This window comes from Linepithema humile, chromosome 2 (genome assembly GCF_040581485.1).
Source record: "Linepithema humile isolate Giens D197 chromosome 2, Lhum_UNIL_v1.0, whole genome shotgun sequence".
NCBI lineage: Eukaryota > Metazoa > Arthropoda > Insecta > Hymenoptera > Formicidae > Linepithema > Linepithema humile.
The window spans coordinates 26,396,373-26,413,879 of NC_090129.1; the positions used below are offsets into that span (position 1 = coordinate 26,396,373).

Sequence of the window (17,507 nt, forward strand, 5' to 3'; positions counted from 1 at the left end):
CACAAAGTATGTTTGCGAAAAATCCGTGAGGACGAGAATTTTCACGTTTTTCTCTATGCGATCAGATAAAATGCTGCGAAAAATATTCAGAAATTTTTGTTTTTTCTTTGCGAAGCTGTTGTCTCTCTCTTTTTACGGCAGAAAAATAATGTTCGCAAAATCTATCGCGGCGTATCTTGAACAGAATGCTGCATGGACATCGTTGCGAATTGTATCGATGCGAATTGCATTGTAGTGTCGCGAGGGGATGCAGCACGCATATATGTAATAATAATACATATTATTAATTTGCTTTGACGTTAAACGCGTTTATGTGCGTACAATCGCTTTCTAATTTGGCAGACGTCGCTTGGAGTTTAGCGTTTATATCGTAGTGACAGTTTCGATCAATTGTTCGCTCGTTATGTATTTCGTGCCAGATATATTCACGAGACAAAATCCGTGCAATGCAAAACTTGGCGAGACAAGATAAAGACGCTCTGACAATAAATTTCAAAAAACATTCACGTAGCAATAATGCGATTTATATAAAAACTTACAGACCTCGTCAATATTTTTCCATCCACGAACACTGACGATTGTAGATAAAAAAAAATGCCAAGCGAAAGGATCTAAATATCACATTTATATTATTACAAATTAAAATATTTTATTCTACCGGGTCGCATTATATAACATATACATACATATGTATATGCAGGCAGTTTGGCACGAACCGCAATTTTCAATATGCTTATTTCACAGTCTGACAGCTGTAGGTACAATTGCTTACTGAGATTTCCAGCGATTTACTATTCAAAGGTTAATTAAACGCTTTACGATCGATGCATATACATTCGCTAATACTTCTATTATTGATAAATTAAGTTTAGTTATAAAACGCCGTTTTCAATCACGCGTATTCAATGGTTCGATTTAATGGTCGTGTATAGCAATTAACTTATTCATTACAAAGTTTTAAAATGGAAACGTTTCAATATGGACATTATTTCTTCGTGGAATTAACAATACAATTCTGCTCCGGAACATGTTTGCCTTTCAACAAAGCTAGAAATTAGTTATTCAATTATAAGTTAAAAAATGATAGACTTATTATTTTTTACAAATTCGGCATATGTTGTAAATAATTTGAAAATTTTCAAAAATTTTTAGATTCTCTAGTTTTAGAGTTTCATATTTTTTTTAAACAGCAACGTAATTAAGTGTATGGTGCAAATATTGCTCATAATTTTTAATTAAAATTGTCAAAAGAGAGAGGCAGAAAAGAAAAAAAATACATATTAAAATACTGTATTAAAAGCTCAGATGTGATAGGTAATTTGTTTCCAGAAACTAGCATGAGAATTTTTTATTATTATAATAAAATTTATGTGCTGCAGAGTGCAATTCTTCTCTCGAGAATTTTATTAATGTTCTTTGTATAGTTTACGACTGACGTAATGATTGTTACGTTGCACATTTTTGCGCTGCGTGTCATTTGCCATAAAATTTGCCACGAAATTTCACTTCGGATCGATGATTACACGGTTGGTTTCGACGTATCGAGCGTAGTGAGAAAAAGGCGAATCGCCGCGGGCGAAAGTAATAATCTTCGCTTTGTGCACGTCGGCTGAAACATGCATTAAGGCTTTTGACGGAGAGATGGCAAATTGGAAGGGGAACGGGGAAAACGCAATTGAATTCGGCACTGCTCAATTTCACCGATAATTGAGGGACATTTTTGTTGCGACGTTACACTCGGTGCACAAGGTTTGACTCCTCCCTCGTTCGAAAACTTTGTAAAATTTCTCTTATCTTTCTTTGATATTTTTTTGTGTTCTTATATTTATTTTACATTTTTTAAATATAAATATTCACATATTGAGTCCAAATATTGTGTTAAACAAAATTATACTATGCTTTGTGTAACAACTAATGGCTACTGAATGTAGTCATTAAGTAATCAAGCATCATATTGTTTATATTTATTAGTGGGTCACCATCTTCTGCTTTGCTTTTATCTTATTTTATTTTGTTTTTTACTTTATTTTACTTTACTTCTCTTATCTCGTTTTACTTTTTGTTTTATTTATTTTTTTTCCTCCTTTGCTTTCATTCGCTTAGTTCGCTCTCGCACTCACCGTTCTCGATGTTGAGCTCCGCCGCCGAGGCTCTGTAAGAGAGTGGTCTTCCGTAATCACTCGCGTCGCTTGGATGCAGCAGTAGCTGATGCGATGTCCTGGAATGATGCCGTGAGCCGCTGGAAGAGCGACGCACCTGTACGCTGTTGAGCACCGTGCTACTGGACACTCTGCTGAGGGCCGCTCTTTGTCTAATCGCTTCTTTGTAGATTTTCAAGTACATGATGATCATCACGACACCCGGGATCCAGAAAGACACGCAGGAACTGATCACTGCGTACGGACGGTTTGCCACGAATGTGCAAATCTAAGATCGCAGAAGCCGGAAACTTTCAGTCGCACAAAACACGCGTAAAATTGTAATTAGAACATTTTCCCCTTCCTTTCAATTTATAAACCGTCTAGCGTAAGAAAGAAATTCCTAAAAAGTTTTATACTGTAAAATTTGGCAAATGCTGCGTAGAAGCAATTTTTCGTAAGAGTATATATTGAGAATCTCTTGATATTGCTCAAAAATTTCTTAGAGAGAAAAATATCACAGTTATATAATTTACACATACACTAGTTTTTACTTAAATAGTTTTTACGTATAAATTTATATACTGTAAAAGAGAGTAAAACAATTGGTAATAATTATTAATAAAAATTTTAAGAGATGTTAACGTTTAAATCAACACAGAACGCATTGATTTTATGAGTTACATGTAAAATAGATTTGGCAAACAGGTTTTTAAAAATGGTTAAAAAATGATAAAACGTTATAAAAGGTTTGGCAGATGATATTAATCGATCAAACAAATCGAGGATGAATGGATCGTCGCTATTTTTTGTCGCTTTTAATAGTGGTGTCAATACTAGTTATTTTGAAATAAAATTGAACAGTCATGAACTGTGCTATTAAAATGTCACAAAATTAACAACTTGAAAAGTGTGAATGAATTAAAAGTATGAATGTGTTATTTGTAACGAAAGTTTAGAAGATATGTTCTTCTTGCATCTTCGCTCTTCATATCAGTTTTTTTTTTCTTTTTAAAATTCTCACAAATTTCTTTTTTTTTTTTTTTTTTTTTTTTAATAAAATATAACAACATTATAACTGATTTATCATGGACTGTAACGCCGACATTAACAAATTGCTTTTTTCCAAAGTAATACCAGGCAACTTAAGTATACGTTTAATTACGAAGTTTAAAATAACACTCTTTTATATTTTAAACGTAGTTAACTTTTATTAACATTTATATATAATTTATTTTTAAGAGTGTTATGATAGCAAAATATAAATTACGATTTAAAGAATTAATACAATTGATACTATTTCTGTAGCGACTAACATTACTCGATAGCTTCATTTTGAGAAAAATATGATTTTGGAGATGATAAATATTAATCAGATTTTATTCTTGAAAACGACTTAAATTTTATTTTAATACTTTTACTACGAGAGAGGAACAGTATAAATAATAATATTGATCAAAGATTTGAGAAATGATTAGCAACATTGTAATATTTAATTAATTTCCTCGATTTAATACGGCAGTAGTGCATTGAATCGTAAAAAGAAAGCTAATCAAAAGTATGATAAATGCAGCAATTAGCTTAATCCTATCTTTAGAGATCAATTAAATTCTGAATTATAATTACTATGCGAAGGAAAGAGCACCCTAAGTAACTGCGGCGATTGAGAAAAGCGTCGCTCGTGATAAATGAGCCTTATCGCTGGCAAGTTTTCCGACGGTAAGCTTCGCCGATTAAAAATCGATAGCTCACTGGCTGATGTGGATATAATAGTGGATATAAATCGCATCGTTCATAGTATCGCTATTTGTATCTCTCCCAAACGTGACAAAATCGCGTGGCCGAAATATCAATGACGCAATTATGCATCGATTAAATTTTTTATGCGAAATAAAATATCCTTATTTCTTCTATTTCATCATTTGGTTGCTATTCTAATAATTTGATTTATTATTCAAATAGCATCGGATCACACATACAAATTCTGGTCTACAATTCTTATTATAAATAATATAATTTGTTGATTATTCGTGAATTACGTTGGAGGATTTTTATGAATTATTTAAAAATGATTTCTTTTTAAAAATATATCGCGTGGAATTACATAACGTGCGTATTGTTCCGATATTGCAACAAAAGCTGAATATTTCTGCAAGCGGAAAATTCATCGCAACCTAATATCTGACTTTAATTAATTTTTTTTAGGCAGCTATGATAGATTAATCTTCCTAGACTATCTATCTTTTCAATGTAATAGCCAACATAATAAATGTGGATTGGGTACAGTCAACAGATAGTGGAATCGGGAAAAAGATAAATAAGATTAATAATGTGATGCGGGAGAGCAACTGGAGCTACAAAGGAATTGAAATGAGAAATTGCCTCTTGATATAATCTGCAAAAGAGAATGATAAACAGAAAGCTAAAAGAAGAAAGTACTTTAATAAATCAAATCTTTAGGCAGAGGAAGGCCGCGATACCTTGTTTCCAATACCTTGTTTACTCTCCGAGGTTGCAGCCGATTGAAATATAACTTTGTTCTGTGTAAATTTCGCAGTTATAGGGGTGAGAATAACATTGGCAAAATTTTTGAATCGAGGTCACAAGTTATTAAATTCTCCAAAAAAGTTTTGAGATTCTTAACTTTGTATAGATGATTAAAATCTTAAAGTACGATAACGTCGCCGTTCACTTTGATCTACCTGCGGATTCTCTCGCTGGAAATCCAAGTGCTGTTGTGTGGTGTACCAACCCATGAAGATGGGTATAAAGCTGATTAAGGCCGGCAGTGTCCAAGCGCTGCTCAGCATCGCGGTGACTGTCACAGTTCTCATAATGGCTGGATACTCCAGCGGTCTGACTATCGCGTAATATCTGTCGACACTGATACAACAAAGGTGAAGGATGCTGGCGGTACTGAAGTAAACGTCCATCGAGTTCCACACGTCGCACATAATACTGCCGAGCAGCCACTTGCCACCAGAGATCTCGACAGAAGCATTGAACGTCATGGCACACACCGCAACGAGAAAATCCGCCATCGCTAAGGAAACCACGTAGCGATTAGTGGGCACTCGCAGTTTCCGGTGTCTTCTGACGCTGGCGATTACTAGAGCGTTGCCTATCAAAGCGGTGACGATGATGCTGATCATTATGAAGCTTTTGATGACAGTTAAAGTGACATTTTTCGATTCAGTGATAATGTTCAGAGTGCCATGGAGGTCTGACAAATTCTTGAGAGTCGAAGAGAGATTGATGTTGAATGGATCCTCATTGTTCGGAAGCTCGCTGACTTCCATTCCAGACCGAAAGTAGCGGTATCATATTAAGTATCTATTCACTCTCAAGTCCACCGACAAATTCGTCGATGTCGCCGTGATGATGATTTAAGTATCTCATCTTCGAGTCAAGTCGGATCGTTGCATTGCACACGAAAATGCCACTGATTTTTTTATTCCAAATTCAGATGTCTAATAATTATGACTCAAGTTCGCCAGTTATCACGATTACTTTCCATGACAATTATTTTCATTAATTTTAAATTAGAGACAATTTAATCTTGCATTTAAGGAGAGTTTTATGTATCTATAACTCTTATATTGATTGCGAAAGTTTTTGCACGTTTGATCGTTCATTGTTCCTTAGTCAACAGACGATGATGAATATCACCTGTTGTTAGAGGTTGTTCTTAAACTTAAGGAAAAAAATATTAAAGGCTTATAAAGGTAAACAAATTTCTTTTCTTAAAAAACAAATTAATTGGAAGCATTAAATTGGAAAATTTAAGAGACAACTGAAAATTTTGTTCAGTTTCTGAACAACATTTCAGTTTTTATATAATCTTGTCTATGAAATTTTCTTTAAACTATTTGCCAAAAGCTTATTTGCGAACGTAAAAACGAACAGTTTTATTTTTATCTCTACTCTTAATTTTTAATTATTTTTTTCGATGTAATTAATATGTGGAATATGTAAAATAATGTCTGTTAATTCGTTGGGATATCAGAAGAGACAAAAAAATAGGGCAATAAATCGCGCATTTACGTGGGTAATGGCGCTTTTTTGATGGAAATGTTTGTTCCTCTCATCGCGAAGCTTTGCCACATGGTCAGCATCGAAATTATAATCATACTGGCTACAATGTATGCCACATGTGGCCATGAATGTATTATCTGTAAGTACATCTGACTGTATTATTAACAACAGCCACGATCGTTATAACGATGACGAAAACGTTCCATCGATTTCTCCTTTGCTTTCGTGGAACCGCTTCGTTTTATATTCACGATTATACGCGTATAATTTAGGGTTTCTTTTCAGTGACGGATCGGCGAATCGAGAATTTACGGTTTAATGCATGAATATCACATTCCATTACTGACACATTTACGAGTCATTATGACAAATTTTTCATTAATATCGCGAACCGATGCCTATTCTCTTTCGATTAAAATAGATTATTAAATTAATAATATTGTGTAAGGTAGACTCTAAATGATACACAAATTAATTCTATATTGTTTAAAATTATTTGATATTTAGTTTTAGTTTCATTTAATACTCTTTGATTAGCTTTTTGTTTTAATTTAATTAGTACTTTTTTAATGTTAATTTTATAATTAATTTTTCCAACGTTCTGCGTATCTTTCAAGTATTCTTTTACTTTAGGACGATATTTGATGCACACTAGTATATTTAATTATGATTGAAATGCTTTTCTCAACTAATATCTAGCATTTATTACTACTACTAAAAAGATATTTAGTCAAAAGATATCCAAATTTAACATTTCTATACTTTTAAGAATAACAAAGATATTTAACTATACTCTTTCATATGTCTCATCTCTTGTATAGAGATACGATCGTATATATTGATCGATAGTTGAACTTTATCTTGAAATTAACAATCCATGGCCAATTAGCCATTTTAAATCCCGGAAATTTGACAGTTTCCAACTGTCGACAGTTCATTAACGGTTACGGCGAAATTGCCGAAGATGTCAACGATGTATCAGCACGACTTCCTAGCGAGAAACTTTCCCACTAACGGGAAGATAACTCGAGCGAAACTTACAAGAGGGTCCTTGGATAATTACGCGCAATTTCGAGAGTTCGGGTGACCGTAATCGTCGTGATTGCACGTCGATGGTCCTATCGTGGCGAAACACTTATCTACGCGCTTTTAATATTATTAATTAAAGAAGAAAATGAAAAATAAGAAAGTCACATTTATGAACATTATTTTAACAATTAATAATTATATATAAATTTCTTTTCTACAGCAATTAATAACAATGTAATAATAATTAAGAATAATTAACGTTGTTCTCCTTAAAATTAGACTTTGTTATTTTCTAAAGATTTTGAAGAGATTAAGATATTGTGTTACTTTGAAGAAAACCAGGATGGAGTGTCTCATATTAATTTTGCAGACAACACGGGCACGAATTTGCATCTCGTTTCTAGCAATAAAGGATATTTTTACGTCACAATGGATGGATGTTTTTTGGAATTTTGATAACGATGTAGCGTACATTTTAGATATGGATTTATATTTAAAGTGGCTGAAATTTTAAATGTAAAGTAGAGGTACAAATATATGCAATCTATTCTATGCGAGATCTTCAAGACTCACGCTATGTGTACTGCTTTCATTACAGAAGCTTATATAATTTTCGAGCTCCTTGCATAAAAACTCACCTCCGACGAGAATTTATCTTGAAGATTACGAAAAGAAATCGCTGCTTAAATCGCCTCTCACATCCAGAATTCAAAATGGCGCAAAATAAGTAATTTTATCATCGTAGAATGCATAATTTCATAATTTTGTGATACACGTCTTTATGGAATTTTAGCAATAATAAAGTTTACAATCTTGGCGAGAACAACTATTATTATTATTATTAATTGCTACAGAATATTTATGTAGGCATTTCATAGATTTTAAAATGATTACAGAATTTAATAAACATATTCACATTTACAGACTTTTTCCGACGATATTGAAAACGATAACAAGATTTTTTGCAATGTGAAATTCTAAACTGTAGCTTTCTTAGTTTATATGCAAATTGGGTCCCGCTTGCCTGTCAGAGTATGATGTCTCAAGTTTCGCGAACTCTTGGGAACGATATTTCGTTATTAAGCGTTAAACGCTAATAACGCCCAAGCAGTGCAGTCTTCGCGGATGTTTAGTCTCCTTGGGGCGATGGAAACGCGAACGGTATGGTAACCGAAGGGGTCAGGGTGAAGAGAAGTTGACAGTAGAGCAAGTTCAAGAGAGGCCTGGATTTACATACTGCAATATTCATAGAGATAGCTCTAGCCCACTGGCAACTGTGCGCACTGTGTGTATGTGCGTATACAAAACACACACATACAATGAAATATATTAGGTGTTATTTTCATTGTTAGTTGATGGTAACTGAGACAGTTTTAATGATAGTTTAGACAGTGTTGGACAATGCGGAATACCATTATCATTACGGCAATATTTTAGAAAATTTCTGTGGAAATTAAAATAGAGTGGGGAAAAAGGAAGATGGATAGAAGACCGAGCAAAAACGGGAAGGTAAAAAAAACTTATGATGATTTTCAACTCGACTAATTTCGCGATATTAAACATCTAGAAACGAATACAAATCTCATAAATATATTTTATTTCAAAGATTCATGAAATTTACTGTTGTATATACTATTATAATTTACTTAATTTTTATTATCAATTTCCTCTGATGTATTATAAATTAATTATTGTGGAATTTATATATATATATATATATAAAATCGATAAAAAATATTCTTCACTTTTTTGTTTTACCCGTCAATTGGGTATTTCTATTTTATTGTTAATTAATTTATTTTGATAATTAAATATTAATAGTTAAAAATTTGATATTCTCGTATATAGAAATATATAACAATTTGATTTTCTTTGGTCATGAAGGATGATTGGAACTTATTATATTTTGTCATCTATGTATTTCTTACATTCTGTCGAATGTTACATTGTCTAACACCGTTGTTTTTCGCTTTTGATTGCAATTGGCAATTGGCATAATTTTCTTGCGATATTTTCTATCCGATTTATTCCACACATAGATTCAATGGCTTTCAGTTAACCTTTCAATTGGCAGGATTGATTCCTTCGTCCTGCATGTGTCGTAATCGAGACAACGTGAAGGCACACAAAATATCGAGATGTCGACAGACACGCATTCGCGCTTTACCTGTCAATTTGTCAATGATCCTCTCTCCTCTTCAGAGATTAAAATTTAAAAAGCGTTGACACGCGTCATCGCTGATTCGATTGTCGATGAGATTGACTATTGAGCGCATTTTTCACCGGACAGTTTATTTCTGCGGAACAAGTCGTTGGAAATGCATTACGTAATATAATATTTTGCATATGAATCACAAATAAACAAAAATTAAAAAATGCAACAAGTTTTAATAATTCTATATAATTAATGTAGCTAGTATTGAATTCTATTTTTGTAAATTGTATTTTACATTTAGTTTGTGTTCAACGAATTTTTTTATTTCACGAAATTTATTATTTGCTCTATATATAATGTTATGTCATTCGAATAATTTATATTTAGCAAGAGATTTTTTTAAAGAGATTCATTATTTTCATATATCCTATACACATATTATGTGTACGATATTTTTATTTTAACTTTCTGACTTTGATAGGCATGATTTTATTATTTTAACTAGATCATCTACATAAAAAACGGAATCTGCGCGTTTAAAGTTTCAGTTTAAAAGTCAAGTAGTCTAAAAAGTCAAGCATCCGCATTTGTTAGATTGATGAGGACTTTAAGAAGTCAAGTAATTGAATAATTGCCGGGAGAATTCAAAGAATAGAATTAATGTCGGAGAATGGAGTTAATCATCTCCCAGGAATTATAACGAGAATGTAGTTTTCGGTTTACAATCGGATTAAATGACACTTTCAGCTCCTACATACATTAATAATAGTGAAATACGAGATGAAGTTGTCAGTTTGAGTGCCAATTCGTCTAACGTAAATAGGAATGACGATTGAATCGCGGCCAACGCATTTTATGTGCGTAGAATTGCGCTTTCAAATTGTGCATTTTCAGAAATATAAATTTAAAAATATTTTTCCAATTTTATTATTCAAAAATATAAAATTTAAGAAATATAAATTTTAAAGGAAATTTATATAAAAAAATATTTTTTTACAATATAAAAAATACTAGAATAAATATTACAAAATAATAATCGATTATCGATAATACAAACAATATTTCAAGAAAATTATTAATAAAATAGTTATGAATAAAATTAATACGTCAGTCGAATGACTAATTATCAGTATAACCAAACAAACAGTCAGTATAAAATTAGCATACACAACTTCAAATGCTTACTATTATTATAGTTAATTATCATACTATTATTTCATTTGAAGTTTTGGTAATCGCTGAAAATTATACAGTATAATATTAGTTTTATTCCCAAGAGTTAAGCTTATTTTACTGTCTGTGAGAGAGGTATATTAAAGTAAATTAAAATTTTGACGTAATTATAGAAAATTTCAATGAAAGTTCAGCATTGGAATATAATATAAAGGTACTTCAGTTGGAAGGGAAAAAAACGATGATAGAGAAAGATTTCATCGAAAAACCAATATTCCCTCTATCAGATAATCTAGATATGTGGAAAAATTAAAAACGTATTTTAACGTCTAGACGCCAAGTAGTCGCGTCAGAGGACGCCGCAGCGAGCGCAGGCGCTTTCACTACAGTTTCACCACGTTTCCGACCACCCTCGCAAAGTTTTGACCGTGAGCTTGATAAGTGTTATCAATATTACGAATCAATTTTATACCCTTATTGCTTTACGAACAGAGAAGTAATTAGTCACAACAGTCTTTTCTTTTCCGGTCACTGTTTTGAAGTTGTGAATTTAAATTGAAAGCCACTTTTACAAGCGACATATTTTACTTTCAGCGATTTAGTTTCGTCAATCTTTTTTGCACTCGCGAAATTGATGAATTTCAAATTTTTTTAATTAACATTAATTATCACTATTTGCAGTTAACTGAATATCATTGTTACTGCATTCCAAACTCAGACTTGCAAATGATTAAAAAGACTGAATTAAATTTTAAGAGTGAGTAAAACTTCTTGCTACTGATTAATATCAAAATAATGAAAAAGAGCAATACATCACGTAATTGCAATGCAAAATAACATTAAATACGTCTATTGCTATCTGTTTAGAGAATTGGTATTTTTTATTGCCGAATTTTCTATTATTGAACACTGATATATCACTAATATTTTTAATCATTGATACTTTATCGTCAAATATTCTATAGTATTAATTTTTCAATTTTAATTTAACTTTTTATCTACATTCGGACAATTGAGTATTTTCTTCAAGTCTCCTGCAAGCAATGCAATAGCAGATTTAGCAATTACAGTTCTTCAAAAAGCTAAATTACACACTGATATAATTATTCGATATTGGTAGAACCGGTCGTGGAGCACTGATGTTTCGCTCTAATCCGCAACATGGTGTCGGATCGATCTTTCGCGGGCAAGGTCGCGGCGAGACCGTCGTCGTCCTCGTTCTCGTCGTCGTCGTCGGCGATTTCGAACGGCGGCGGCAACTGGTAATTCCTTGACGGATCGTACATGTTCGGACGACGCCGGTAGACTGAGCGTCGCGACGTTCGCTACGGCGCCGTGTTTCTCTCCCCCTCGAGCTCTCTCGTTCTTTCTCTTTCTCTTTCTCCCTTTATCTTTCTCTTTCTCTCTCCTTCTTTATGGTATGGTACCGCCCTTCATTGTGTTGCAAAGTGCGGAAAAAGAAATACAAATATGAAATACAAATCTAACTTTGGCACTCATATATTTATATAGAATAAAGATAACAGAACGATGTGAAATAATAAAATGTATGAAATATTTTTCATATAAAATTCCAAACTCTATTGCAAAATTAAAAAAATATAAAATATATTGATTTAACCTTTGACTATAGGACTCACATATTTATATAATATAAAAGAGAATGCAAAATATAAAATATAATAATATGAAATATATAAAATTTAAAAAAATAAAAATATCTCATATTTTGTATAAAATTAAATTTGTAGCTATACTCATTATTTATTGGCATACATTGGTTTATTTTATTTCTGCCAAAAATATAATATTGTTACACTTTTCGACATGTGAAATATATATAAATATAGAACACCAGAAATTTAAATATACGCAAGAATATTTGATCATTTTGGTTATTACATATGCTTGATTATAATTTGAAAAATGCGAGAGAGAAAAGATGTAAGGTAAAGAAATACAATGAAAACAAACGTGGCTATTGTTCCGCGTTTCGTCACCAATTTCTTCGAACAATTCCATTGTTGGGATGATATAAGATCGCGCATCTGGATATTCGAGTTCGGATATGCATAGGGATGCATTGTCTTTGCGCTGTGCAAATGCTTGCATGCGCGACGTAACGAGAATACGAGAAGGGTGCAGTCGATGATATTAATTATAATATGGAGATCGCGCACAGTGACTGACAATAAAAAATAGTTTGCGAGTTTATTTTTATCACTTACAAATGACAGCAACTAAATTCGAGTCGTATTCATATAATTGCGCAGCTAATATAAATTACAATACATAACAGTACGCTAATTAAATTAAAGTTGTTAAAAAAATATTAAAAAATTTTAATTAAATCTTGTTATATAATTGTAGCAGAGAGTAATATCTTTTGAGAGAATTTTTATTTGTGACAAATGTGATTTTCATCATTTATTTGTTTTTCTGTTTCATAAATTTATAATTTAATTATAATTATATAAGAAAATATGACATATGATACATTAATATTGTTATGTTAGTTATAATTTAACAAATATTTGTAAAAATAATTTGAACAATATTTGCGTGTACAATATTTGATTACAAAATAGGCATATCCAATGTAATATAACCGTAATATCGTGAATAATGCACTAGTATTTCATTAGAAATCAGATGACATTTTCTGCAATATCCGCTTATAAAGGATGTATTTTAGATTTTCAAAAATCATTTTACAATAAAGAAAAAAAAAACTCTTTCAAATTACTCGAACGTGCAGACGCGTAACGATCAAGAAAACCTTGATCCGAGATCTTGTGAAAAGAAGCGATGTTTTATTGCAGCAACCTTAGCAACGTATTATACTAATTTAGCTCAATGACCACTCGCTCGCTTACAATTCCCGCTTCAATCGATGCCGTATTTCGCAATATCTTTTTCGCATCATCAGATGCATGTACAGCGAATAGAAGGAGATAATAAGAAATACGCCACACACGTCTGAAACCGAAAGCAGCAATTAATATAACATAATAGAATATAATATTATGTATAATATAACATAATATACATATGTATTATGAATTAAGAATTACAAAAGGTAAAATCTCTTCTTAGGTACCTCTATTCGGGTTCGTATGCGTAGGATCGATCGGTTCGCGGGGCACGTAATAACGGCGAGCGGCCTTCGCGCGAAAGCACCGAGGCCGCGCACGTGTTCCCGTTCGCATTCGCGCGCAATTTTACCGTAACCGCACGCTTCTGTTCTCGAAATCGCTCTTCGAGGGTATCGTTTCCTTCTCGAGGGCGCGCGCTACTCGAAAGGCGACGATCACGCGAAAATCAGGAGTGACCGCACGCAATGACGAGCGAGCGAGTTTCGTGCACTTCTTCAAGGTCTTCCCGTTGATTCGTTGAAATTTCACAACATCACAAATTTGATTTCAGTAAATTAATATGACAAATAGAATTTTGATAGATTAATTTATATGAAATCCAAATAAATTAAAGAAAATAATATTGTTTGCATTATATAAAATAACTTATTTGTATGACTTCAATAAGGCTGGACTTTGATCGGCGAGAACGAAGATTACTTCTTGATTCGCTATTTCGTTTCAACTTTTTGCCCTCTGCAAGAACTTACATCCGCGTAGTAAGTACGAAGTTCCGATCCAATTCCGACTGTCATAGAGAAAGAGAGAGAAGTTTTTTTGATCCACTCGAACTGCGCACGCTGATGATGAAAGGACTTTGTGCGAAATTATTGTATATGTTATAAGACGAATATTTTATATATGAACAGTCTTTTATTCTCTCTCTCTCTCTCTCTCTCTCTCTCTCTCTCTCTCTCTCTCTCTTTTTTTCTCTCTCTCCCCCCTCTTTCTTTTTGAAGTTGGGCTCTTTCTGAAGTTGGGCTCTTTCTGAAGTTGGGCTCTTCAAGATATATGATGTGAAATTTGGCTGACGAACAATTCTTTGATATTCTTTGTAAAAAATCGGAACAATTTTTTTCTTGACAAACCAAAGTGCGCGTCATCACATATATTCGCTATTTTCTATATTTTCGATGCTTATGATTCCAACTAAGTAAACAAGAGCAAACAAAATTAAATTAAATTAGAAAAATTAAAATAAGAAATGAAGATAGAACTAATTAATAAGATATTTAACAAGTTTAGATGTGATTGTTCTGAAAGTGCACACTTGCACGATATATAATTGTTTAAATATTCGTAACGGTTATTTTCTTTTTCGAAAAAAATAGCTCTTTCAATTATTGTGCTAGAGGCACGAAATATAAGCTGACTTGGACACGCGGTGTCGCAATTTACATTCGTTACCCGTTCCTCGGGGCGGCCGACTCTCCGGTTAAAATACTGCCGTTTTTCCGTCATTGTCCACTTTTCACCGTGGGGGTACCAAACCGGCGGCGACACGTGCCATGTCCGTACTACGTCACAGGAATTGATTTCACGTTCGTTCGCAACTTGTTCAGTCATTCTCAGATGTTCCTTTTATTTTTTATTTATATTTCTGATTTTTATACAGGATGATTTGTAACGGGAATGATGAATATCTTTCGCGACTGACAAGAGAAAACGTACTAAATAGCAAAAAAATTGAAAGCTGTCATGATGTGTAACATTTTATCACGTTATTTTGCAGTAATGTGTCTGTAGTGTGTAATTGTTTTTTAATCAATTTTATTTTTATTATTTTTTGCAAAAGTTATTTTACAAATCAGCTACTTTTATATTTATAAATTAATTACTTCACTTTTGTTGAAGCAATATCTTTGATAAAGTAATGAATAAAGATTTCGACAAGTGAACAATGCATCATTGTTATTGTAATAATTATGATAATTACCATCTTTGTTACGGCATACATTTTGTATTTTCTGTTCGAGGCAAAGCTGTTGTTTACCATGTTTTATTGGCAGAAAAATGCAGCGTTCCAAATAATAAATTTTTTTTATTATTCACCATATGGAAAAGAAACGAATAAAAATTACTTTAAAATCGCAACATAATCGTTAAGAGTTGTTTTACGCGGTATATTTTGCTCATATTGCAATAAAAATGTTACAACAAAATTATCAATGGCTACTAATTTCTCTATTTTTGAACAAGACAAGGCCAATGATTATTAACTATTTACCGTGAGAAATTGTAAACAACTTTTTTGAAGTAAAAGAAAAATATTTTAATGCTATGCTATAATATAGATTAAGATTCTTGTGTATGAAAGTTTAATGATATGGAAAATAGTTTTTGTTTTATTAATAATAATATTATTATAATTATATTATGTTATGTATTATGTATTATTATGTATTATGTATTATGTATTATGTATTATGTATATTATGTATTATGCGAATTATAATATTAATATATTGTTTTATTAATAATATTTTTATTAATAATATAAAGTAAACTTTATGGCGCAAAAATGACGCAAAAAGGCAAAAGAAATATACAATTGGTGACACATATTTTAAAAACATTATGACTATTTATAAAATTTACACGTGCAAAATAAAAAGCACAAGTACATTGTTTGATGCAATATGTATTTAAATAATAGAAGTCGATAAATATAAATGAATGATACTTTAAATATAATTAGTACCAGAGTTTGGTGTTTTGATTTTACAATTATTAAAAATTAACACTATCTGTTTCTTTTAAATGCTGAATTTTTATATTTTATATTTTACTTAATTATTTTTTATACTATCTGAAATTTTTTTCTAAAATTTGTTATATTTGAATTCTATATCTTAAAATTGAAGACTTAATTTTAAAATTGATTAAATTTTAACTTAACGTTTATACTTTTTATTTCCTTTTTCCTTTAATAAGAGAAGAAGAGAGACTATACTATTTCATTTGAAATGCATTTTAGAATAAAGAATTTAACTGTTTAAATAAAATTTTTAATTCTTTTAAAATCATTTTGATTGATTTTTCGCGAAATAATTAACTACTATAATATTGTAATAACGCGCAATATATCTATTTATAAGTCGAATTATTCACGAAATGGTATTTTTAATGCGTTGAATAAACACGTATAGCGATAAATCAATGAATTTTATTAATTATGAAAGAAGAGTTTCTCACTCGGCTCGACGGAAATGGCCGACGTTAATATTGACATTGCGTGCAGTGTGTGGAATGCTCGAGTTTGATTTCGAGTTCGACAATATCCGCTAAACAGAATCCCGGAATATCGCCTAAGCGACCGCACATTGCGTCGAGTTGGATCTTGTTTGATTAATTCGCCGAAACGCGTAATTACACGAGCATCGATGGTGGTAGACTATCGAATTGTGGAGGACCATATTAAACTTGCTGTCAATTTTGCGACATCATTGATTAAAGATTGTCTACAGTCAAAAGAGAAAAGGGGAGAGAGAGAGACAAAGAGAGAGAGAGAGAGAGAGATGCATTATTTCATTTGAAATGCATTTTAGAATAAAGAATTTAATTTTTTAAATAAAATCTTTGATCCTTTTAAAATTATTTTAATCGATTTTTCGTGAAATAATTTTACAATAAATTTAATTTAGTAATATAATTCGATGAAATAACTCGTAAACGTCCACCATTTTCTTTTAAATTACATTGTGCTGTCCTGCAAATTTCAGATTCATATATTCTGCATGATTACATTTCTATCGTTTTTTTCCTTCGTTCTTTCTTTCTTTTTTCTTTCTTTTTGCGGACCGGATGGAGTTTTCTCGCATCTCCGAATCACGTTGTCGAAAGGAAACCTTACCGATGCAATATAATCTAAGGAATGTAATGTACGGTATCGAAATTCCGTAGAAGCGAAAGTTTTGCCAAAGAAGGAGTTCGGGGTGAAAATTTTTCTTTAAAGAACATGTAAAAGAGAAAAGAAGAAAGTAATCTTTTCTCTGATAAAATTCTTTTACTATTTGATGTAAAGAGATTGGTAACATTCTAAAATACCATTAATGATTATAA

The 17,507-nt window shown here is 31.8% G+C and overlaps 1 protein-coding gene and 1 long non-coding RNA gene across 18 annotated transcripts in view; one reads left to right on the forward strand and one right to left on the reverse strand.

Annotated features, from left to right (window-relative positions):
• Nucleotides 1–17,507, forward strand: part of LOC136997950 (uncharacterized) — a 112,869-nt gene that overhangs the window by 50,125 nt on the left and 45,237 nt on the right. The gene's annotated exons all lie outside the window — the stretch shown is intronic.
• LOC105667876 (octopamine receptor beta-1R-like) overlaps nt 1–17,507 on the reverse strand; it is a 72,974-nt gene that overhangs the window by 20,860 nt on the left and 34,607 nt on the right. Inside the window, exons 1-3 of one of the 16 annotated variants that reach the window (XM_012359974.2) lie at nt 11,626–12,000; nt 4,841–5,831; nt 2,121–2,427 (exon numbers count right to left, since the gene is read on the reverse strand). The exons of 13 other annotated variants lie outside the window; for them this stretch is intronic. In XM_012359974.2, the coding sequence (XP_012215397.1) occupies nt 2,121–2,427; nt 4,841–5,437 (904 nt within the window). In that variant the 5' untranslated portion in view covers nt 5,438–5,831; nt 11,626–12,000. Of the gene's footprint in view, nt 1–2,120; nt 2,428–4,840; nt 5,832–11,002; nt 12,001–12,727; nt 13,510–17,507 lie in introns of those variants that run through there. 2 more of the 16 variants (XM_067349467.1, XM_067349468.1) reach the window with 2 other exon arrangements.